The sequence below is a fragment of the Armigeres subalbatus genome, unplaced genomic scaffold (assembly GCF_024139115.2).
Source record: "Armigeres subalbatus isolate Guangzhou_Male unplaced genomic scaffold, GZ_Asu_2 Contig1491, whole genome shotgun sequence".
In the NCBI taxonomy this organism is placed as follows: Eukaryota; Metazoa; Arthropoda; class Insecta; order Diptera; family Culicidae; genus Armigeres; species Armigeres subalbatus.
Genome location: NW_026942277.1, coordinates 108,366 through 133,581, shown reverse-complemented (window position 1 = coordinate 133,581; position 25,216 = coordinate 108,366). Strand labels below are relative to the sequence as shown.

The 25,216-nt window shown below is 41.9% G+C and overlaps 1 protein-coding gene across 2 annotated transcripts in view; it reads left to right on the top strand.

The window, feature by feature from the left end:
• Positions 1-25,216, top strand: part of LOC134202878 (protein Skeletor, isoforms B/C-like) — an 84,819-nt gene that overhangs the window by 38,569 nt on the left and 21,034 nt on the right. Inside the window, exons 2-4 of one of the 2 annotated variants that reach the window (XM_062677865.1) lie at positions 1,418-1,573; positions 1,636-1,983; positions 18,932-19,191. In XM_062677865.1, the coding sequence (XP_062533849.1) occupies positions 1,418-1,573; positions 1,636-1,983; positions 18,932-19,191 (764 nt within the window). Of the gene's footprint in view, positions 1-1,417; positions 1,574-1,635; positions 1,984-18,931; positions 20,851-25,216 lie in introns of those variants that run through there. The other variant, XM_062677866.1, reaches the window with a different exon arrangement.

Here is a 25,216-nt window from a genome sequence, read left to right as displayed (position 1 = left end):
ACGGTGCGATGGAAACGGATTGAACGAATGTATGACGGGCGTGATGGTGACCGAAATTCACCGCTTTCGGTGTTGTTCGTGATCATTAATTATGCAATTTCGGTGTGCAAAGTGGAGTTCACTATTCTCGTTTGGAAAACATGTGGCGCAATATTTATGGAGAAGAGTTCACGACCGTGTAAGTCCCAATGTGCACCTCTTGAAGATGAAATTTCTCACGTCTCGTATTCCAAAATCCACAAGCGCTGGCAATACTTATTGCTAGTTTTCAATTACCCTGTCCAATACGTTCCTTTTACAATCGTCGTGTGCAATTCGCACGATTTTCACTTTGATTTGAATGCAGTTAATTATCGTAGGTGTTGTATTACCTACATAACAACAATCAAATATACTCTTACAAGCTATATCCAATCATATCCATAGCCAATCCATACAAACATCGCATCAATCAACAACTCGCTAACTGATTATTCGCCACAATCAATCACTCCAAGCGATTAACATTAGCCAATTTATTCTTCTCACCACTTGTCGGTCAATATGTAGCCATGCATTATTATTTTTTCCTCTATTGCACCCATGTTTCCATAGTGCTCTGAAACATAAATTATAAGTACCCCGACTATGAATTACATACAAATGTGGTTCGAAGAATTCAAAAACGTTTGCGTAAACACCAAACGCCGGATTTTTTTTTTTTCAAAAATTCTCCTCCGTGAATTACGCGTTACGTACTCATTTGAAGGCTCCCAGTCAAATTTTTTTCCACAAACACGTACTATCCAACGTGTGATTATTGTCGAACCCCATTTCCTATTTCAATTGGTTGCATCTCTTTTCCGCTAGACTGGGTTCCTTTCCGAAGCGGAAAATCAGCGAAAGCCTGCATTTCCTCCACACCCCTCCGAGCATGCATTCTCCAGGGTTGACTCTTTTGTGATTCCCTCTGGTGGTGGTGGTGGTGGATCGTTCATCATACCTCACGTGACTAATTGCTTCGAAGCGAGCGCTGCGCTGTCCCATAATCAACAAGGCGTGAGTGCGGTGGCGCTTTGGGGTCTTCAAACTGAATTCGCTGTCGCCCTGCTTTGTTCACACTCTCACCAGACGACTGACTGTCTCCGACGGGTCTGCTAGTAGCTGATTGCTGGAAGTCGTTAACCTTGTCGTTTTTATTAGCATCGTTGGAGCCCGAACCCTATGTTTACACTAAATTAGGCAAGAGTGTTATTTTTTTTGGGGACCGAGCACGAATGCCTGTGTATGTTGTCATGTTGCGTAGAGCAACTTATGTAGATCATGAAAAAGTGAAAGGAGAGAATGTAACTTGGAATTCGATAATTTTCGTAAACCAGTAGATGTTTAATTGAGGAAACAGAAACTATCTCACGAAAACGCTTTCTCTATTTCACAGGTGGTATCGTGTCCAGCGTAGATGCCCTCCAGGGATATTACGGCACCAAAATCGGTGATCTAACCCAGCTGCATCATGGAGTATCAGGCTCAGTGTACGCCGTCGATGCGCGAACCATATTTCTGAAGAATTTCAATTACGACGGTGAAGGCCCAGGTAAGTTCCCAACCAGTCGTAAGATAGTCAAATCAAATAAGTCATCTTAATCACTTCCTAAGCTGCGTACTTCTACGTGGGAAACACTCGTGCACCCAGCAACAAAGGGGCCCACCGTTTGCGGGATGAGCGCGGTCGTTCCGGGGTGCTGCGAAAGTACCGCAACGAAGACATCACCCTGTCGCTGCCGGAGGGCAAAACCCTTCGGGACATCCGGTGGTTCTCGATTTGGTGCGACGATTTTAGTGTCAACTTCGGCGATGTCGTCATTCGGAACGATTTGGATTTTCCTAGGCCGACCAAGATCGGACAGTTGGGTGGAGTGCACGACGTCAGTTCGGACAACATTGTGATCGTCGATGCGCAGACGCTGCTGATACCGAACTTCAACTACGATGGAGAAGCGCCAGGTATGGATTTATGGGGAATAAACATAATACTGTTGAAATTCATGACATTTTAGACGAAAATTTTTTTTTAAATATTTCTTGGAGAAATTCTAGACACGAACCTTGATAGATCTAGCAGAATGAATGCTCAACTGGAGTAGAGCCAAAACAAAATTTCAATTATTTTTTTAATTGAACATTTTTTGGCAAAGTTAAGAGACGCACAAACACTATTAGCATCGGCCTAAAAGATGACATAATATTCAGCCTGTTTAAATAGGCAAAATATCTTCGCTAATTATGTATTCCACTACGTATCTACATTCTACTCTCACGCCTTTGCCTAAGTAAAGACCAGCTTTTATGATTTTGATGACAACGCATGTGAAATTCTGATAAATTGTGCGTGCGTTGATCGCAGTTTTGATTAGCATGTATTGGCGAGATCCGGAATACTTTGTTATGCTCGGTTGCGGTAATTAAGCAAATTAATTAGTACGCGCTTGATCGTGTTTTTGTTCAGAACGTCCGGTAAATCTGAGTCGTATCAGGAGGCTCAAAATCCCGAAAACGTGAATTAGCAAAAATGTGGAGCGTTTACTTTTCATAATAAAATAATTCCATCCCATGAATAGCATCACTTACAAAAGTCTTTTTCGGTTACTACCGGTGGGCCTTTCCAGGATTAGTAACTCGAGCGTGGTATTGCACGAAGGCAACTTGGAGTTGATTGTAGCAATAAATTTGCGTTTGATCTGCTTGGGGAATTCGCAGATTCCAAACTCGGAAAGGTCTGCCTTCGCATGGTGGAGGTTAAGTGCATCGGCCAATTTATTGGTAATGAAGTTACACATCGAACCTGAACCGAGTAGTACACTAGCGGAGTGATCCATGTTATTCTGGTCTTTTTTTTAATTCACATTTGTTGGTTTATACATAACAATATACAATTACAAGATACAGTTACACGTAATATACACAAGTACAATTCCAGTGATTGATATAACTACAGGGTTAATCTTCGGGACCTCTATCAATCCCCATAAATACTTCAACTCAACGGCCAACGGGTGATACTTGGCAATTTTTCGGCCATGAGTTTCCTTCAGGTTACGGTTTAGTGGAATGGCGATGTCTATGATGACCACTTTCTTCCAAACTTAGTCGTAAACCATAATATCTGGGCGGTTGTGGTGAATAATTAGATCCGTCAATATGGTACGATCCCAATACAGCTCGTAACGATCGTTTTCAAGAACAGGGTCTGGACGGTACCGGTAATTTGATTCAAACTGCTCAAAAAGACCACATTGCAACGTCAGCTGTTGGTGCACAATCCTTCGATTACCGCCGAGAGTTCACCTCGGATCAGCCACATGTTTGATGCGGCTTTATTAATTTGCTCTTGTTCAAGTTGGTGAGGGTGGGCACCGTGCACTTCTTTCGCTTTCCATGCTGCTATCTGTGGGATACACAAAGTGTTTCTTGATGTAAGATGAATGTTTAGTTGTGATTGGTGTTATAAGCGTAACGCGAGCACTCTGTAAATGTTATTGGGAGCACTGCATACACACTCCATCGACAAGTCAAGCAGGCAGCAGTTGACGTTTCTGCCTCTTTCTCTATCGGGAGGTCGTCCAGTGAGGTTGTGTGTCAGTAAAGCCTGTGGAGCGGTTCTTCCCTGTAGAATACTAGTTTCACATAATGGCGATCCTGCCAGTCTTTTCTTTGAAACCAAATCAAGGAAAAGATTAATTACCTGGCTGTTTTTGCTTTGCGGAAGAACCGCTCCATTTTCCATACCCAACAAACCAGTGTGTTTTGTACCATCGAAGTGAGTGAGTAGGTTGTCCAGAAAGGGTTTTCCAAAATGCAATCAAGGTTGCAATCCAACCAAAAATGTGCAGAATCCAACAGGTAAATTTATTGATATTGGCATTAATCAATTTTTACGATGTTGTTGTTTTGCCGACGGGCGGCTTCTGAGCCGCTGCGCAAATGTCTAATCGTAAAAGAAAGGGAAACAGTGCAGATTGGTTTGACGGGAAACAGGAAGCAGTGCAGATTGATTTGCAAGAGCAAATGGCGCACTGACGGATTCCCTGATCGTTGTTGGGTGTTTTGCTGTCGTGCGGCTTTTGAGCCGCTGCGCAAATGTCACAGCGGATAAGAAAGGGAAACAGTGAAGATTGTTTTGCTAGAGCAAATGGCGCACTGACGGATTCCCTGATCGATGTTGTTGTTTTGCTGTCGTGCGGCTTTTGAGCCGCTGCGCAAATGTCACATCGGAAAAGAAAGGGAAGCAGTGCAGATTGTTTTGCTAGAAAAAATGGTGCACTGACGGATTGTCGCCTGATCGTTGTTGGGTGTTTTGCTGTCGTGCGGCTTTTGAGCCGCTGCGCAAATGTCACATCGGAAAAGAAAGGGAAGCAGTGCAGATTGTTTTGCTAGAGCAAATGGCGCAATGACGGATTCCATGATCGTTGTTGGGTGTTTTGCTGACGTGCGGTTTTTGAGCCGTTACGCAAATGTCACATCGGAAAAGAAAGGGAAGCAGTGCAGATTTTATGGCTAGAGCAAATGGCGCACTGACGGATTCCCTGATCGTTGTTGGGTGTTTTGCTGTAGTGCGGCTCTTGAGCCGCTGCGCAAATATCACATCGGATAACAGTGCAGATTGTTTTGCTAGAGCAAATGTCGCACTCACTGTCCAATGCCGTTGATTTGCTGACAAGCGGCTTTTAAATCGGCACATCGAAAAAGAAAGGGAATCAATGCTACATGTTATACTAGATAATTTTAAACACTTGCAAATTCCTTGGTCGATTGAGTTTTTGCTGATGTGCGACTTTCACGATGGCACAGGTTAAATGGTAAAAAGAACTAGTAAGAACTAGTAGCGATAACTGAATTAGCGACAGTTTTCTGTACACTTGAAAAGGGATTGGCACCCGGTCCGATGATTGTCGCCTGATTCGATTATTTTCAAAATGAGCTGTGTGTATATGTTACTAAAAAATGACATGAATGATGAAATAACTGTTCAAAATCAATGCAAAAAAAAAACTGGCGAATAGTTAATCCTTAAAGGCGCAAGGCATTATTTTTAGAAATCATCGAAAATATTTTTAACGTAAATAACCATTGAACCATTGGGGCCCTCCTTAGCCGTGCGGTAAGACGCGCGGCTACAAAGCAAGACCATGCTGAGGGTGGCTGGGTTCGATTCCCGGTACCGGTCTAGACAATTTTCGGATTGGAAATTGTCTCGACTTCCCTGGGCATAAAAGTATCGTCGTGCTAGCCTCATGATATACGAATGCAAAAATGGTAACCTGGCTTAGAAACCTCGCAGTCAATAACTGTGGAAGTGCTTAATGAACACTAAGCTGCGAGGCGGCTCTGTCCCAGTGAGGGGATGTAATGCCAATAAGAAGAAGAAGAAGAATAAGAAGAAGAAGAACCATTGAAATCATTAACATTAACCGCATTTTCAGTTTGTTGTTTTTAAACAACATTGTGCATTTAAGGGTTAGGAATGCACACATATTGTGAGCGTGGTGCTGCAATATTTGACATTTGAAATGCAAAAGCATCCCAAGAAAAGCATGGTTTTATTTGTTAGTAGTTTAAAAACGAAAACAGTGTAGGATGCTCTGTTAAGACAGAGGCACACTATTTTTTCTATAAGTTTAGTATTGGTTCGTTAACGTGCCTTTTGTGAGTCGGTTCCTAAATACGGAGGATGTGGGATACACAAAGTGTCTCTTGATGTAAGATGAATGTTTAGTTGTGATTGGTGTTATAAGCGTAACGCGAGCACTCTGTAAATGTTATTGGGAGCACTGCATACACACTCCATCGACAAGTCAAGCAGGCAGCAGTTGACGTTTCTGCCTCTTTCTCTATCGGGAGGTCGTCCAGTGAGGTTGTGTGTCAGTAAAGCCTGTGGAGCGGTTCTTCCCTGTAGAATACTAGTTTCACACTATCTTCTCTACCACAGTCTGTAAGTTGCAGTGGATGCTGTAATTCTCCTGTGCAAGATGCAGAGCACTGTATCACCTATCAACACAACAAGCTGCTCGATATACTCCGTGTCGTGTACTGTTTTCTACGAAGTAACTCCTCAGCTGTCGAACCTGTTCGATACACAGTGTCTGGATGTCAAGTACTCCAGTCCCTCCCTCTTCACGTGGAAGGGTGAATCTCTCTAGCGCTGCTTGAGGATGGCGCATACCTGCTTCTCGAAACGCTTTCCTCAACTTTCTTTCAAGGTTTTCTAGGTCAGTTTTGCTTCATTTGACAACTCCAAAACTATAGGTCAAAAGAGAAATGGCAAATGTGTTCACTGCCCGGATCATGTTTCCTGCATTTAGACAAGAACACAGTTCACGCGATTCAAGAACTTATCTCGCAGCTCTATCTTGATATCATCTCCCCTTCACAGACCTCATAACCACCTGACTGCACTAGCTGGCCTTTGTGTAGCTGGACTGATCGGCATTTATCCAGCCCTAGTTGCATGCCGATGTCGCTACTGATCCTTTCAATGGTGTTGATGGCTATTCCTAGTCGTTCTGTGTTATCAGAGTAAACCAGAAAAACCTTGAGATCGTCGAAGAAAAAAGTATGAGTGATTTCCTCGTGCTCATCACTTCCATACCTTATTTTGAAACCGTGACCATTTCGGTTGAGCGTTCTGCTGAGAGGGTTCAGCGAAAGGCAAAACCAGAGTGGACTGAATGAATCACCCTGAAATATCCCTCGCCGAATGCGAAGCATTCTAGAGCGTAACACAGTTTTCCCATCACTTATTTGGAGCGTAGTGCTCCAGTGACCCATCGCACTTTCCAGGAACCTCACCACCGGCAAGTCTACTTTATACAACTTCAGTACATCCAGAAGAAACGAATGGGGTACTGAGTCATATGCTTTCTTGTAATCGATGAAGGCCATGCTGAGGTTTCGCTGGTTATACACTGCTTGTCCTACAATAACTTTTTTATTTTGCATCCTTTCTGCTCCTCGGTGAAGAAATTGTTGCGCTCACACCCAAGTAACCAAAAGTTCCTATAAGAGTACATTACTCGCTTAATCATCTTAACAGAGCTGCTTAAGCGAAAAACGTACTCTTAATGGAACTTTTGGTTACTTGGGCAGTGAGCGGATATTTTAGCAGTGATGTTACTCAAGGTCTTGTTAAGGCTTGAAAGGCAAGTAATTGGCCTGTACTTGGATGGATCTGCTGTATTGCTGTCCTTTGGGATGAGGTAAGTGGTGCCTCGGGTGACGAACTCTGGTAGCGTGTGAGGCTCACGTAATACCTTCATGAAGCAATCCGCCATCTTCAGATGCACTGCTGATAGCTTCTTTAGCCAGACATTTTGAACTCCATCAGGTCCTGGGGCTGCCCAGTTTATCGGATACCTCGTTGCTTCGCAAACGTCTTCCCCTTGAACGACAACGGCTTGCATTTCTCGATGTCGTCACAGTTTTCCTCCTCTCTCCTTAGCCACGGTTGTCCGATGCGGTGTTGTACTGGGGTTTCCCAGATCTCAGACCAAAAATTAGTGATATGGTTAATTTCTGGTAGACCTTCACTGTAGTGGGGCTTTTCGTGGCTGATGTGCTCATAGAAGGCTTTTTCGATGTCACTGAACATCCGCTTTTGGCGACGCCGTTTCTACGATGCAGTTTAACGGCGCATCCTCTTTGATAAAACACTCAGCTGCTGTACTAATGTGTCAATTTTCTCGGTAAGCTGGTGAGCTTCCAGCTGTCTAAGCTCAATCAGATCCATGATGGCAGCTACTTGACGGCATAACTTTGACGATCTTCCGCCATTTCTGTACGCAATTAAACTTCCAATATTGACTCTTTTAGTCTCGATTCGTCATTATAGTCTCCTTTTCCATGGCTGATGTTGTCTTTCTGGAATTTCTTGAGACACTTCGCTTCTTGGCGTTATGCGGAGACCGAGACTCCTGGCAATTGCAATTGCAGCACAGTATACTATGCAATGCAAGTCCTCTAGGTGCTGAACCGTCTCCAGATGCAGTGGGAGAACGTGAATGTTCATGATTTTTACTGCATCCGTTAACTTGCGGGAGTACTGCATCTTCGGTATTCTGTGACGTGACAAAGAGTCTGTGTCACGAAATTGCGTTAATGCTTCGTCCATATAGATCACGTAATCGTAATAGCTGCTGATCAAGCTGTGAGTCTTCTGGCGTGTTGGGTACTTGTACAGGTGGCTCCACTGATGCTACAAAATATGGCTCCCCCCCCCCTCCGCGCACTAGTAGCATTGAACATTGCTGAGCTTCGTCTTGACACATCGCTTGCTCTCATATCCCTTCTTCGTAGTTCCGTTTCCACCTCTTGTCGAATTTCATCAATTTCGGCTTGGGAGAGCATGTTGTTACGCATGATTGCCCTCCTTCTTGCGTTCATTGCATTGAGTCCGACTCTCCCGGCGAACTGTGGAAACGCCTCGTCAAACATTTCAACGATGCGAGGCCTTCCGCTCATGTCCGTCTCTAGAGATGTACAGATGTAGTAGGCGCGAATCACGAATCGATTCATTTCAGACGTCCACATGATCCGGCGCCCGTAAGCGTGTACGATTGACGGCGGCCAATCGCAACACTTCCCACGGGCGCAGCGTTGTTATTGTGATTTCGATGGCTGCGTCTTCTGTTCGGCGGTAGCTCTTCGGGTTCATCCCGGCTGGAATCCCGCTCTTGCACTTGCAATTCCGGCCACTGGTCGCTCACATTTCGCCAAAGGAACAGCTCCAGTTGGGTTGCCTTCCTCAGGCAATCACATGGTCAATATTATTCTGTTTCGTAACTCCATATGGGTAGATTTATTTTCTGGAAATCTAACCGGACGAAAGCCCCCTTCCCTGTCTGCATACGCGCCTCCAAAGGTCCCACCGGGGTTGGTTACCCGATCTTTCCTAAAAAGGCTGGCGTACCCCAGTCGGCGTCACGGCACAGTGGTTCGCTCCACAACAAAGGTCGACCAAAACCTCAAAATGTCCCAAAAAATATCCCTTATGTTTGTATTATGGTATTTTGATGGTTTTTGTCACATACAGACTTGAACGTGAGTGTTAATAGCACTACTTTGGCAATATACAGCCGTTTTAGGCATCTCTGTGAATAGTAAATGCTTTCATTCTACTGCTAAATTCGGATTTTGAAAACAGATTGTTTCACAACAAAGATGATCTCACTTGCCATAAAACTAGTTAATACTATTCCATTTAATTCCATTACTTAATTCTTACTTCACAGTTACGTATTTCGACTTCAACAGTAAGGCCGTTATTGGTTTTCTTACTTGACCTAAGTGGTGGAATTAAATGGGATAGTACAAACTCGTCTTTTGAAATAATGTTCGTATCAAAAGACTTGCTTGCTAAATACTGGCTGTACATGTGCTAAGACAAATAATTTTATTTGGAACATCCACAATTATGGAATATTTTTGAAAAAAAGTTGAATTTGGAAAAAATCAATTAATTTGAATGACAAACGTACAACTTTTATTGCAACTGTATACACCCGATTCTTTTTTACACGGGGGATGCGTTCCGTGTAAAAAAAGTTTTCAGTTCAAAATTAAAAAATCCGTGTGAAAAAAGTTTTATGATTCCTCGACAAATCATGCAAAATGGAGCAACTTTGCAAAAATTTTGTATGGGATTTTTTTACACGGCCGTGTAAAAAAAAATCCGTGTAAAAACAGAATCGGGTGTACTTTGTACATTTGTATTCTTCATAATCTTGACTTGAACCAAGCTTTTCCTTCCTTGGAGAAAGTTTTGAAAATAAGAAACCTTGTGTGTGATATCTTCTAGTCGTTTGGGAAGAAAACTATCCAATTATTTCACTTAAAACAGCAATAAAAATATTCAAATAAAAGAAGGAGTAATGACGGGTTTGGCCGGTTTTGTTCAATTATTGTCAGGGGTTTTTTTATGACTGATTATGCTCAAATTTGGCCCAAACATTCTTTGCATATCAAAGAATATTGTGGCCAAATTTCATAAGATTCGATCGACAAAACCCCCCTGCCAATAATAAAACAAAACCTGCAAAAGCCGTCTGTTCCCCTATATAAATGATTCCGTCATTGAATGCGAGATCATTTCATTTTTCAGCTTTAATTTATTGATTTCATTACATGTTTTAAATCTATATACATAAAAAAGAGTTTCTGTCTGTTTGAATCTTATAGACTCCGAAACTGCTGAACCGATCAGCGTGAAAATTTTTATGCAGAGGTTTTTGGGGCCTGGGAAGGTTCTTAAGATGGTTCGAGACCCCTCACCCCTTTAAAAGGGGGGCGTCCATACAAATGAAACATCAATTTCTTCATAGCTCGAGAATTAATCAGAAAATAAATCAGTTATAGGCGAAACGAAGTTCGTCGGGTCTGCTAGTATTAAATAATTATATCGAACGTTTCAGCTTCAATCTAATATTAAAAAAAAAACCCAGATTAATCCACCTAGCAGTGATGATGCCTTTCTCGTGCTTTATAAAACATATTGAAAAAATCACATTAGAAAGGTCAAAAAAGCTCTTTAGGAGAATAGATCACATTTTTTCGATAATTTTGCATGTTTTTGCATTAGTTAAAATGTATTGCCACCATCTACGGAAAAAAATTTTTTTTTCGTTTTTGAATTTTTTTTTTTCCAAGGGGGGACCCTTGGGAAAAAACAATGATTTTTTAATAATTCCGAAATGCAATGTCCGATCGAAACCATTTTTAATAGCAAACAATGGGACCGCATTCCCCGTCGAATGCAACTTGTTGCGAGTATATCGGATAATGCTAAGTTTTAAAAAGTGTGTCTACAAAATTTGTACACATACTCACATACACACACACATACATACATACACACATACAGACATCACCTCAGTTCGTCGAGCTGAGTTGATCGGTATATAACACTATGGGTCTCCGGGCCTTCTATCAAAAGTTCTTTTATGAAGCAATCATATAGCCTTTCGGTACAACTTTGTTGTACGAGAAAGGCAAAAAATGACATTTTTAAGATTTATAACAATATACAATACAATATTTTTTATTCTGGTCTATAACAAGAATAGTAACCTTTTCCAGCTGGACGCTGGATTGGTACGACTCTACCGACATACTAACTTGGGAGTTCGGATTCGCTGATCCAGGGACTACGTCGTCGGTGTTCGATATGGCTGGATTCGGTTGCTGGGACAGTTGACCAGGTACAGCAACAGGGTGGAGGAAAATTGTGCGGTGCAAGAGAGTGTGGTGTTTTTAATGGCAGCTTCGGCAGTCGTACTTAGATGTACGATTTCTGCCTTGGTGTCCAGTACGGAAGCATTTTCAGCACAAACGCTTCTGGGATACCAGCTCACAGCGCTGGCGAACGGACATCTTGGAGAATGCTGGACATTGGAATAGGGAGTGGTTTTCTGGACAAGCTATACAGCTCTGAGCGTACAATTTGGATTCGGTCTTGGCAGAATTGAATGCCATCTTGACAAACTTCTTCGAAACTTGTGTGGGACCGGGCACTTTGACTTGGCCTGACTGACTGGAGCGCAGTTGCAGATCGGATACTACGGACTTTAACATTCGGACCCGTTGATACAAAAATCGATAAACTCCGGGTAGGATAGAGTGTCCAAGCCGCTTGTTCTCTCCTCCCAGGCCCGGAGGGTCATTGGATCCAGCTTGTGGCTAAGTAGGTTGATTCACGAGGTATCCCATTGAATTACTAGTTCATCCAGATTTTAAAGTGCTCTCACATGCCTTTGGTAGTCATCAACAAGATCGTGCAGTTCTTCCGGTGACTCCCTCTTGAGTGATGCGAGGTCGTACATGGCACGGAACAGCTGACGCTTCAGGAGCCGCTTGATAAGTAAATCTTGGGCAACCGTGGAAGAAAACCTGGCGAAACCTGCTTCTGGTCAGCCATCATCGAGGAGTTCAACAAGGTTTGATTTGGATCGGATGGCCGCTTTATCAAAAGAAATTTTGATAAAGCCTTTCACGGATTCATGAACTGATGGTGGTTGGGTTATGGATGGTGGACGCCTACCGCTCCATCATATACTCGGCCAGCTTCTTCTCCGATTTCGACATTTTGCCACAGTTACTTAACTACTTCACTACCATCACAGATTGACAGAATGCAAACAGAATACGGAAGATACCTATCTGGATACCTGGTTGGCTACAGCGTCTTTTAATGTAAATGCTTCATGTCCATAAAGGGCCACTGGCAGAATCAGAGTTTTGTATTAAGAAATTTCGTTTCCGTCTGCATGTTGCGGCTCCTAAGCTGGTTACACAATCCGTAAAAGGCCCTATTCGCAGCAGCAATGCGTCTTTTCACTTCACGGGAAACGTCATTGTCACATGTTACAAGCGTTCCAAGGTAAACAAATCCTTCAACAACTTCAAACACATCCCCATTAAGCACTACCTCTGCACCAACACCACTAGGTCTTCCCCTATATCTACTTGCCACCATGTACTTTGTCTTGGTACAGTTAATGGTTAAGCTTATCCTCGCCGTCTCCCTCTTCAGTGGGACAAAAGCCTCCACTACTACTCTGCGATCGATTCCAATCATGTCGATGTCTTCCGCCAAGCCCAGGAGCATATGCGACCGTGTGATGATAGTGCCGTTCCTCTGCATGCCAGATCTCCCAATAACGCCTTCGAGTGCAATGTTGAACAATAAATTCGAAAGTGCATCACCCTGCTTCAATCCGTTTAAGGTCACACACGAGGTTGACACTTCCTCCGCAATCCGGATACTTGATTTCGAGCCATCCAGCGTTGCACGTATCAGTCTAATCAGTTTCGCAGGAAAACCATATTCGGACTTTACGCACACACAGATATCACCCCAATTTGTCGAACTGAGTCGAACTGAGCATGACACACATAAGTACAACAAAACGCAGCCTCTAAATCCCTGAAGAAGGTGTAATAAACACCGAAACGTCAGATAGTTGACGCAAAACCCGTTTTAGCTTATCATTAAGATTGATAGAGCCAAAAAAATGCCGTCGTCAATAAAACGAGATACAATTTTTGACGGGAAAGGTTAATTCCCTTACTTTGATATGATAAAATGCAAGAAATATCTCAACTTCAGTCAAAATAGTCATTATAGCCCCGAATAGCCTAGATCTACAGGGGTTTGATAAAAAGGTTGAGATAGGCAAAAATTTGTCAAAGTTCAAATCAGCATAACTTTGCGTAGAATGATCCGATTTTGATCAAACTGGGACCATCGGACGCGGAAACTCTTCTAGTATACTGGCCTTATGCAAAACCTCTGATTGGTCCATGGCCACCGGGGGTGTTCCGGATTTTCCGAGGGTATGTTAAAAATGCATTTTTTCTGCTGCTTGTCATTTCATATGACGTTTACTGCCATCATGTTTTATACTTTCCCCAGAAACTAGAACTAATATGCTGACCAATGCTGGCTGCAGATCAAAAATCCGTTAGGTATACGCAGAGATATGGCCATTTCCGTGAAAACGATACGGGATTGGCCATATTCCCTGAACAAATGTCACTTTCGCAGAACTTCACGTGTTGGCAGGAAGGCAGGCCACGAAGACGCTGGCTACACGCGGTGGAATCGAACCTGGAGACCAAGATCGACAATTATGAAGTTCTACAATACGCCAGGTATAGGTGTATCGACGCTATAGCCAACCAGGTACCAGGTAAGTAGCAGTATGAAAAAACTTTCATAGTGATGGGTAATATGATCGGGTGGTGTGGTGGTCGATCAATGAGAGAATTTGCAGGTTGAGGTTCAAAGGTCGGTTCTTCAACTTCACCATAATCAACGTCCATAGCCCACACTCCAGAAGCACTGATGATGATAAGGACGCATTCTAAACGCATCTGGAACGTGAAAACGACAGCTGCCCAAGCCACGATGTCAAAATCATCATAGGAGATTTGAACGCTCAGGTTGGCCAAGAGGAGGATTTTAGACCGACTATTGGGAAGTTCAGCGCTCACCGGCTGACGAGCGAAAACGGCCTACGACTAATTGATTTTGCCAGCTCCAAGAATATGGCTAGTCGCAGCACCTACTTCCAACACAGCCTCCCGTATCGGTACACCTGGAGATCACCACTGCAGACAGAATCACAAGTCGACCACGTCCTGATTGATGGACGGCACTTCTCCGACATTACGTCAGGACATATCGTGGCGCTAACATATACTCTGACCACTATCTGGTGATGGTTAAACTGCGCCCAAAACTATCCGTCATCAATAATGTTCGGTACCGACGACCGCCGCTGTACGACCTAGAATGACTGAATCAACCTGATGTCACCACTGCAAACGCGCAGTATCTCGAGGCAGCGTTGGTGGAAGATGGCGAGCTTGATGGGGCCCCTCTTGAGGACTGCTGTAATACAGTCAAAGTAGCCATTAACGACGCTTTAACGGCTATGTGGGGCGAAGTCGATGGAACGATTGGTTCGACGAAGAGTGCCGACAGATTCTGAAGGAGAAGGGAGCAGCGCGGGCGGTCGCGCTGCAGCCAGGGGCACCGTAGAACGTGGAACGTTATAGACGGAAGCGGAGACAGCAGACCCGCCTTTTCAGGAGAATAAACGTTGCCATGCAGAAGCGGACTGTGATGGAATAGCTGTGCCGTTCTCAAGAAACACGCAAGTTATATCAGAAGCTCAACGCATCCCGCAAAGGCTTCGTGCCGCGAGCCGAAATGTGCAGGGATAAGGATGGGAGCATCTTAACGGACGAACGTGTGGTGATCGTAAGGTGGAAGCAGCACTACGAGGAACATTTGAATGGCGCTGAGAGTACAGGCAGAGGGGGAGAGGACTACATCAGTTCAGCGGACGATGGAAGCCAATCGGCCCCCATCTTGAGGGGAGCTAATGATGCTATCTAAGAGATAAAGACCAATAAAACAGCTGGTAAGGATAGTATCGGAGCTGAGCTCATCTAGATGGTCCTGGAATAGGTGGCCATTTGCCTGCACAAACTGATAGTCAGAATCTGGGAAGCTGAACAGCTACCGGAGGAGTGGAAAAAGTGTGGAGTGTGAGAATTTTCGAGCGATCACCATCCTTAATGCCGCCTACAAAATGTTATCCAAGATCATCTTCCGTCGTCTGTCACCATTAGTGAATGAGTTCGTGGGAAGTTATCAATCCGGCTTCGTTGACGGCCGTTCAAAAACGGACTCTTGTAAACGGCCGCTTACTGTACGGCAAATCCTTCAAAAATGCCGTGAATACCAGGTCCGCACCATCGGTTCATTGATTTCAAGGCGACAGTATAGACCGCGTAGAGCTAGGCAAAATTATGGACGAAAAGAGCTTCCCTGGGAACTTGACTGATGAAAACAACGGTGGATGGTGTGCAAAACTGTACGAAGATTTCGGGCGAACACTCCAGTTCGTTTGATTCGCGCCGGGGGCCAAGACAAGGTGATGGACTTTCGTTCCTGTTATTCAACATTGCGCTAGAAGGTGTCATGCGGAGAGCCTGGTGTAAAAGCCGACGATTTTCAACAAATCCAGTCAATTTATTTGTTTCGTGGATGACATGGACATTATCGGCCGAACATTTGCAAAGGTGGCAGAACTTTACACCCGCCTGAAACGTGAAGCAACAAAAGTTGGACTGGTGGTGAATGGCTCCGATCCAGCAGGTACAAAACGACTTGGCGAGCATTCAAGGATGGAGCCCTAACCAACTTTTTCCGCTTTAAATCGTCCGTAACAAACAAATTAACTCATTTTATTGTCGCAGTCGATTTTTTGACTTTATTAAGGTCAACTTTTCCAAAGAACCCACATTTAAACGCTTCTAAATATTTTGAAAATCAAAAAAGTGCTGCAGCGTGAATCGGCATGAACCATTAAATTGATGCTCTCCCGAAATTAGACGAATATCAGTCCAAAATTATGTTTCAGCACTTTTTTGTGACAGCAAGTGACAAAACAGATTGGGCCTCGGAAAACTTACCTGAAATTAGTCAAAGAATTAAAAATGTTGACGTTGATATTATTGGCCAATAAAAAATGTTACCACGCGAAACCAATGCCTTCAAAGCTCTAATCTTAATTCCCAGTATCCTCGGATCGGCCGCAGCTCCGGTGATTTAGGGGCCATTAGCACAAAATTGGATTATCAGATAAACCAGTGTCCATTTTGAAGTGTAGAATGTGGTAGACCTGAATAAGTGTATAACATAAAAAATAATGTATCCACCAACGCAACCGTATGACTGGTTACTATACCCTGTATGACAAAAATCGATAAATGACAAAATTTGCAAGGCTTGTTTCACTGTACGAGAGACAGTACTCTTTTGACTTCCTGAAGAAGGCCAAGACCACAGGCCGAACTGTTGGAAATTAAAAAAAACTTGGCTTCTCGAGTCCTTCGTCAGACTGAAAAGTCCTTAGTCCGAGAAAAATGAATTTATAGTCATTATTAAAAAAGTAATCCAATTTTATGAAACCCATCAACCTGCCGCCACAAAAAAAAAGTTTCATAGGCTTTGGCATGGTAAGATCATATGGATTAGCAAATTCTCTTTGAACAGCGGCAGTGAATATGTTTATTAGGGTGCCTAATGAAAATGACATTTTCGAATTTCAAAAAAGTTTCATTACCCCAAAATATGACCCCAAGCAAAATTTGAGCTAAATCGGACATGTTTTAGGGTTGCTCAAAATTAATCAAATCTTTACTTTTATTCTCACAAAGGGGAAAATATTTTTTTTGTTTTTTGATGCCAAAAGGACTTAAAATGCATGAAACTTTGATAATTATTTTTTTTAAAAGGAATCGACTGTTTTGGGACTTCGAAAAAAATCTTATAGCGGAAACAATTTTTCATCGAATTTAAAACCGGACGTTACGCAAACATTTTCCTAGCTCTAAAATATGGCCCTATGAAAAATTTGAGTTCCATCGGACATGATTTAGGGATGCTCAAAATCTTGCTATCAAAATTTTGAATCTTCTGTAACTTTGAAAACTTTTTAGATCAGATTTACGGAGAAAATTATCAGATTGCTAGGCAATGTTTATTACACTGAGGTTTATTTCCACGCTGTTATTATTACGCGGTAGTCGGTACCGCATGAATTCAAAATACAACGAGTATACCTAAAGTAAACTGATTATGTAGAGACACGATTCATATCATAGCGGAACTTTATTTTAATGAATTTTTTTAGCGGATTTTTGAAATAACATGCCGTTTTTTTAAACGACGTGGTTTATTTTTACGCGGTTTTTGATTTACATTGGAAAAGATCGACGTAAAAAAACGAATTTCTTTCCTTGATTTTCTGACAGACTCTTTGTTCAACAATAATGTCGAAACGTCATGTCCCAAGGATTTAGCGATGAACGAAATTAAAAAAACTGCATTTCGGTCACTAACTTTGCAACGGTCCAAAGCAGCAACCTCGATCGTGACTACATCTTTTCACTGTTGTTCAGTACTTCGGGTTGATTTTGAAAGACCTAAAAACACATATAAGAAAAGCACAAAGAAAATAGAGAAAACTGTTTGCATGAATGCTTTGTATTTATAATAGAATTATAATTCAATTAAAATCATAAAATCAGCAAAACTTGCTATAACATCTGTAAACTTTCTCCACTAGTACAAACTGAAGGGACGGACTCGCTTTGTGTTTCAGTTTGTGACGAAGATTCAAAAGCACTTGCTGTTAATACATTAAAGCCTCTTTGTTGGCTTTTCTCACAAGCTTTGGTTGGATCTGATACATTTTCCACGTCAAATTTTGTTTGTTTGATTTGTTTTTCTTCGAAGGTACTGGTCGAGATAGTTTCTGTAAGGTACAGTTCATTCGTGTCTCCAGGATTCTCATCTGCCTCCTCAAAGTAACTGCATGAAATAGTATCTGTGGGTCCACGTGTATTCGTTTCTTGATTGTTGGTCCGCTGTCGCTGTTCTTGCAAGTAGCGCATTGCTTGCTTTTCCAATTTGCTCTTCGCTTTACACTTCTTGCAAATGTCGAATTAATTTCCCATCGAATCAGAAAAGTATTGCCTCTTCTCAAGTTGTCGACATTAGCAGCCTATTTTTCTGTAGATCTCTCCAATTTTTATGGTAACACAAAATTTCAAATTCAATTGCCCTATTATTAATCACTTTATTAATTTATTTTCCTGTCCATACAGCTATCAACGTTTCTGTTGTTATTTGCGCACTTTGTTTAGCAGTTTGTTTCTCAGCTCGCAAATGAAATATGAACTTACGAAGAACTTCACCATACAACGACAAATTAGATGACTTGGGAAACAATGGCAAATATTCCCCAACAAACAGAATATCCTCCATTTTATGAAAAAAAAAATAAACAGTCTGACCGTTTTCACTTCAGAAGTTCAAATAAATACTGGTATAATAAGAAAAGCTAGAATGGGGAAAAAACAAGGTTTTAATTTTGAGCACCCCTAAATTTTGGGGTAATGGAACTCGTGAACAATGTCGTTTTTTGAAATTCGATGACAATTTCATACATTCCATTGGCACCCTATGTCTATCCAATAGGAATTGTAGGAAAATGAAGTTTTTCGAAAAGAATTCTATCAACCATTGTTTTTACTTATTAACTTATTAACTTATTAACCATCTAAGAAAAAACGATAAAAATTAGGAATCTAATTTCAGCCTAAAAATTATAATTGCAAAAGAACCTACTTCGTCGTTTACACTGTTGCAATTGCTAATAGCTGACATATAGCTTTTATGGCGTGTGAAAAATACAGAGGCTTATTAAAAATTCCGTTCAGTATAATTTTGATACGGTCGAACAGTGCAATGTCATGAATTTCATATATTTAATTTTTTTTTCGAATTGTTCCATTGTGTAACTTTTTTTCATCTCATCAACAGACGCAAAATTTTGGGTTGGCCGTGGCCCAAAGCCCACCTCTCAGGGTATCCGAATTCCAGACGAAAACGGCAAGGAAACACCGCTGCGTCGCTACGATAAAAAGACAATCGTCCTAACTCTACCCGGGGACCTGACCGTGTTCGACATCGGACATTTCGGCGTGTGGTGCGAAGCGTTCACCGTCGACTTCGGGCACGTACGCATCCCGGACCAGGTCAACGTGCCTCCTTCGCTGAAGATGCTGGGCATCAGCCCCCAGGTAAAGAATCCTAACAATAACAACAGCAACGTCAATCGGCGCCGTCAACCGGCCGCACAACAGCAGCAACAAAATAACGATCCGGGAGTCTTGGAGTACGTCGGATCACTGTTCTATTGATTGAAGTAGATGGCGATCGGAAACGGCGACTATGAGCTCAACTCTGGTATCACTTCCCCATGTTCGATCGTTTCCGTTGTAGGTAATAGCGTTGAAATCAATCTCCACTAACGGTCGACGACGGCTGAGATTGATTAATTGCCTACGGCAGGGCCAACTTTCGTTCAGCTTCGCTCTCTACGGAAAAAAATGTCTTAAAGTGGTACCATTAATCAATTAAATAGATTACGATAAATACTAGCGGTAATTACACTATTAGTTTGTAGTTTTTTTAGGATGGGAAAAGAGGTGAACATACAACAGCCATGCAGCTGTTGGCTAGAAAGGAAAAGAAACCGCGAAACTGGCAGAGCAACAAATCGCAACACACAATCTCAGCACGATCAATTGTAAATAGCTTGTAAACAATTCACATCGAGTCTCATTTTAGTAACCATTTTAATACCAATCCTAGCGTTGTAAGCATTTGAAAGTGACATTTTTATAACTCTCCTGAACACATTAAAACAGCAAGGAAATTCATGACAGTGAAGTAAATAAACAGTTCTTGTACGATTTCGTGTACCAAGAAAAGGCTCGTTTTTATTGCTCTAATGGTATCATGTTGTAAATCGAAATCACTTCACCTTCTCACTTGTACACAAAGCACAGTACCCTCAATTAACCAATCCAACCGCATAACCAACGATCATGATAATTTGCACTCGACTGTCGACTACTGCCAGCGAACGACATCAACGGAAGCATCAATCCACCCAAATAGCGCCATTTGTAACTAAACCAATGCATCGCATCATAACCAACAATGGATGAAACCATTCGCACATAGGCTGGGTGCTTACACGACCGATAGTGGCCGACTTATGACTGAAAGTCGGATAAAACCTTCTTTGCATACACACGTGCAGGTAAAGCATATCAACTAATCGCTTCAATCCGATGTTCGTTCAAAAAATCAGTTTCAAAACGCGGCTCAACAGCATGATGGTTTTATCCGACATTTCGTCTACTGTGCACTACTGAAGGATATCACTTGGACTGCCTGCTTGACAATGCACCAACTTTTAATGTGACAGCAAACGGCAAACGGTGGTGCATTGTTCGATTATTATTGTCACATGTAAACATTCAATTCAACACAATTCGAACGTGAAGCCCGATTGTGACACGCGCCGCCGCGCATTCATTGATGACGGTAATTAACAGGGGAGAGATAAATAATTGGCTGACCGACAAACGACTTCAACCCGCGTTGCACAGCTCAGTTAGTACACGATGACAACCATTAACAGACAATTAACGAACGCGAACGCGCCAAACAGTCAACAGAGGTTAGATTCGCGTATTTTTTTTCGGTATGCATGGTCGGCATTTCACAGCTGTTGAGTACTTAACGAGACCCATTCATTTAGCAGCCTTTAGATAGCCCACTACCTCCACGCTGACCATACTGCTCTGCCTACAATCTGCTGCTGGTGCTGCGCCGCCGCTGCTGCTGTTGGGATCTCTCATTGAATGACAGCGGTGAGAACGCCATTCTCGCTGGACAGCATCACAACTCACAAACATATTCTATCTGCCTACTGACCGGTGCGCGCTCGTCGTGTAGTGGATTGGCTGTACATTTTTCGGGGCTTTGTAAGTATTCAAATGCGGCTTTCCTAGATTTGCATTCGGTGGTGGAGGTTCGGAAGTGGGTCATCGTAGTTTATATTCATGTAAATTCGACATTCTACCGACTGCTGTATTAGAAAATAGTCTTATGTTTCAATGGAATACTAACTTAGGTACATTTGAAAGAGTCGCATTTATGTCAAACACATCTACCGCCTAGTACGCTCTCGAATGGTAGTCTAGCCCTGGTCTATCCTAGAGCAAGAGCGAATGAACGTTGTTATAAAAGTTAAATCATACAAACTTAATAAAGCAAGGTATATTATCTGTAGCTTGAAACATTTGTGAAAATAACAAAATAAAACGGTTAAAGTCATTATCATAAACATTAATCAACGCTGCTCCACATAATCGTAGAAGAAAACATCCCGGTTTTATTTCACCGAGAAAAACCAATTCAAGTTCGAAAGATCCCGGTGCTCATGCGTCACAATGGCTACAGGCTATATAAATAATCTGGTAGACAATTGTTTGATTGACGAAATTCCGAGATTGTTTGGTGGCACGACAAAATTACGATGTTGGGGGTCGCGGCTTATGTTTTTTCGTTTCAATCCACGTGAATGACGTAACGTAACGGAATCTTATTTTGGAGGACGGGTTGTTTGGCCGAATACCGTTCGGCTGAATGCCATTTGGCCGAAGGTCACTAGGCCGAAAGCTGTTTGGTCGAATAGGCTATTTGGCCGAAAAGGACATTTGACCAAAAAGGTAATTTGGCCGAAAAGGACATTTGGCCGAATAGGCCATTAGTCCGAAAAGGACATTTAGCCAAATTGGACATTTGGCGGAATGGAACATTTGTCCGAATATGTTATTTTGCCAAACAGATCATTATGCTGAATGGGTCATTCAACCTATTGACCAAATGTCCTATTCGGCCAAATGCCCTTTCGGCCAAATGTCCTATCCGGCCAAATGACCTATTTGGCTAAATGTCATATTGGGTCAAAAGTCATATTCAGCCAAATGACCTATTAGGCCGGATGACCTATTCGCTTTCAGCCGAATGAGCTTCCGCCAAACGACCTTTCCCCGCAGCTTTTCTATGCATTGCAAGTCTTGCCTCGAGCCTTTTTTTCTAAAACAAAAGGCATTCAAAATAAATCAAATCGCTCAGAATATAAAATGAAATGTTCAGAAATTGAGAAAAGTATTTTTTGTACGCTAAGGGAGGAGGGGGTGGTGGTGGTTTATACCTTGTAAGGTCATAATCATATCATTTTTGGCAGAATTTTATTTTTGTCGGTTGTATGAAACGTACGAAGCTTTCTAGAATCACTTATTGAGTTTCATTACTCCAAATATTCTAATTCTTATTTTTTGTTATTAGCGATGCAGAGAAGTGTATAGAGCAACAAATTGTTTTGATTTCACGTTTCAAATCATTCTTTATGGGCAGTGGAACTTCTATTAGCACGACAAGTTACCGACGACGGGCCGCCTTTGATAGATGTTTCACCCTTCTTCTTTCTATATTTGTCTTTTGAATAGAGGGTCGGAATTCTTTTTGACTGACTTGAGATAGTTTGTTCGTAAAAGGATAACGGAAACCATTTCATATCAATTTATACGTACTTTTGTTTTAGGATATCTTCAGCTTGGACAGAAAAATCGAAAAAAAAATTGTTGGCGCTTGTTGCGATTTGGCAGAAACCCAGCCAGATGATCATGACATTATTTTCTAATAATTGTTGAAAATTTCAACTGCGTATCTATCATTCTATCGACAAAAATCATAAGGGTTTTGTACAAGACACGACCGCCCGACGTAAACTACGTAAAACAGTTTGGTGAAATGAAGAATCTAGTGCCAGTGCAAGAATACATATTTGCAGCAGCTCTCTACAATACGCGCTCGTTATTCTGCTACGAACGGCAACGTAATTCTGCTACGACGTTGTACTTTGAACAAATTCGTCTCGCCTCAATCTTCCTATGTTTAAAATGGTGTCCATGAGAAGAATCGATTAATTCCCAATAATCACTAACGACCACACGACCATGACGTGGGTGGCTGGCTGGAATAACAAACACAAATAAGAATCTTGAAAGAATTAAACTTGACTGCCACTGAAGCCATCCATGCGAATACATATTTGTAGCATCTCCCTACGACGCGCGCTCGTGATTCTGCTACGGACGCCAGGCAACTTTATGGCGTCTCCAAGCGGTTAATTTGCACTTTGAAAAAAGTTCGCCTCGCCCCAATCTTCCTTTGTATAGAATGGAAGGCCTGAGAAGAACCGAATTTTCCAATATCCCATAAGTATTTGGAATAAAATGTCGTAAAATCTCGATTAATCGATTAGTAACTAATCGATTACTCTCGATTCTTGACGATTATTGAATCGATTCATCGTTGAGTAGTAATCGCATCAAAATTAATCGATTATCATAACGATGAATCGATTAATTGAAGTAATCGAAATCTAATAGTTGTCGTAAAATCCTGATTAATCGATTACTCTCGATTCTTGTCGATTATTGAATCGATTAATCTTTGGGAAGTAATCGATTTAAAAATTAATCGATTATCACAACAAATAATCGATTAATCGAAGTAATCGAAATTTATTAGTCCCGCCTCTGTTCTCCGGTATGGCTGCAAAAATTGTGTACCCGTCACACACTTACTAAAGGGGCGTGGCTACAGGTTTAACTTTATTGATTACAAGAAAGCAGCTCTTCCGTTCGAGATGTCGCGAAAAGCAGATCGTAGTCCCACCATCGGCTTCGCCGGAGCTGCTACCGGAAATTTCATTCTCATCGATGGTGTGGTTCATGCGGTCGTTCGCGCTCAGATTAAATTTTCTTGTCTGAAGTACTTATGATTGGCTACCATCAGAGAAAATAGCTCTTAAGTCACAACTTGAGGCGAGATGAATTTTGTTCAAAGTAAAACTTAATTGCTTGGTGATGGCAGATTGTTTTCCATCGGTAGCAGAATCATAGGCGCGCGTTATAAAAAGACGCTGCCGATAATTATTCGCGTGGATAGCAGTAACAGTCAAGTGAAATTTCCCATCAAGATTATAATTCTAGTAGGTAGCCTGCTACTTGTTTAAGGTTCTATTTCCATCCATGCGAATACATATTTGCAGCTTCTCCTGACGCGCGCTCGGACCGGCAGTAGGGTGGCTCAAAAAACACTTTAAAATTTTTTGATGGGCCGCCCTCTTATTCGGTTCTATTTTACTATCCAAAAACAGTGATTTGCAGTTGGACGGCACAATTTACGATCAAGAACCATGATACTCATTCAGTTCTTGTAGAATTAAATACAGAATGTTATGCTGAAAACCGCGAGAAGATTAGAGTTTATTACGCAAAGATATTAGTATTTTACTGGAGTGTAGTAGGGGTGAATTTATTTCTTTTCAAAAGTAAAAGAAGCGAAATTTACTCAAACGCCACTTCAGAGAAATGCTAATAACTTAGCCGGGCAAACTCTAATCTTCTCGCGGTTTTCTGCATAACATTCTGTATTAAATTCTTGAAGATCTGAACGAGCATCATAGTTATTCATCGTAAGTATTGCCGTCCAACTGCAATTTACTGTTTTTGGATGTTTCTGCATACATTTTTGCATATGAACTTCCAACGAGTTTAGCATCGCCCAAACGTTGACCGATTTGGCTGAAAATTTGTCCAGAGCATCAGGGCATCAAATAGAACCGAATAAATAAGATGGTGGCCTATCAAAAAAATTGAAAAAAGTTTTTCCCATACTAATTTGAGCCACCCTAACCGGCAATAATGCTATGATTCCGCTACCGATACCGAACAATTATGCTTTGATCTATGAAAAAAGTTCGTCTTATATCAACTTTTTCAATCACTTATCAATCACTGAAGCATTGTTCAAAATTAAATCCACAGCAAGAAGAGTAGTTAGGTGCTAGACTAACATCATATAATTGAGCTCAGAATCACGCTAGAATATTTCACTGAAATTTTTTCTAGTTCCTAGCGGTTGCACTATAGACAAATTATTTCAACTCAACCATCCTCCCAAACATAATGGTGGTTCTGAAAAGATCCGATTCATTCCCAATTATGTACCTCACCAACAACAACTACTGGACTGCGCGACAGCCATCTGATGATTCGGCTCTACGCACGCCGTTAATTGCCAGATCCAAAAATGCTGCTTGTAACACGGATGTAAAGATGTACCGCTGTTGCCACGGCCGCCACCACTATCGAACGAAAAATTTTCATCCGCACC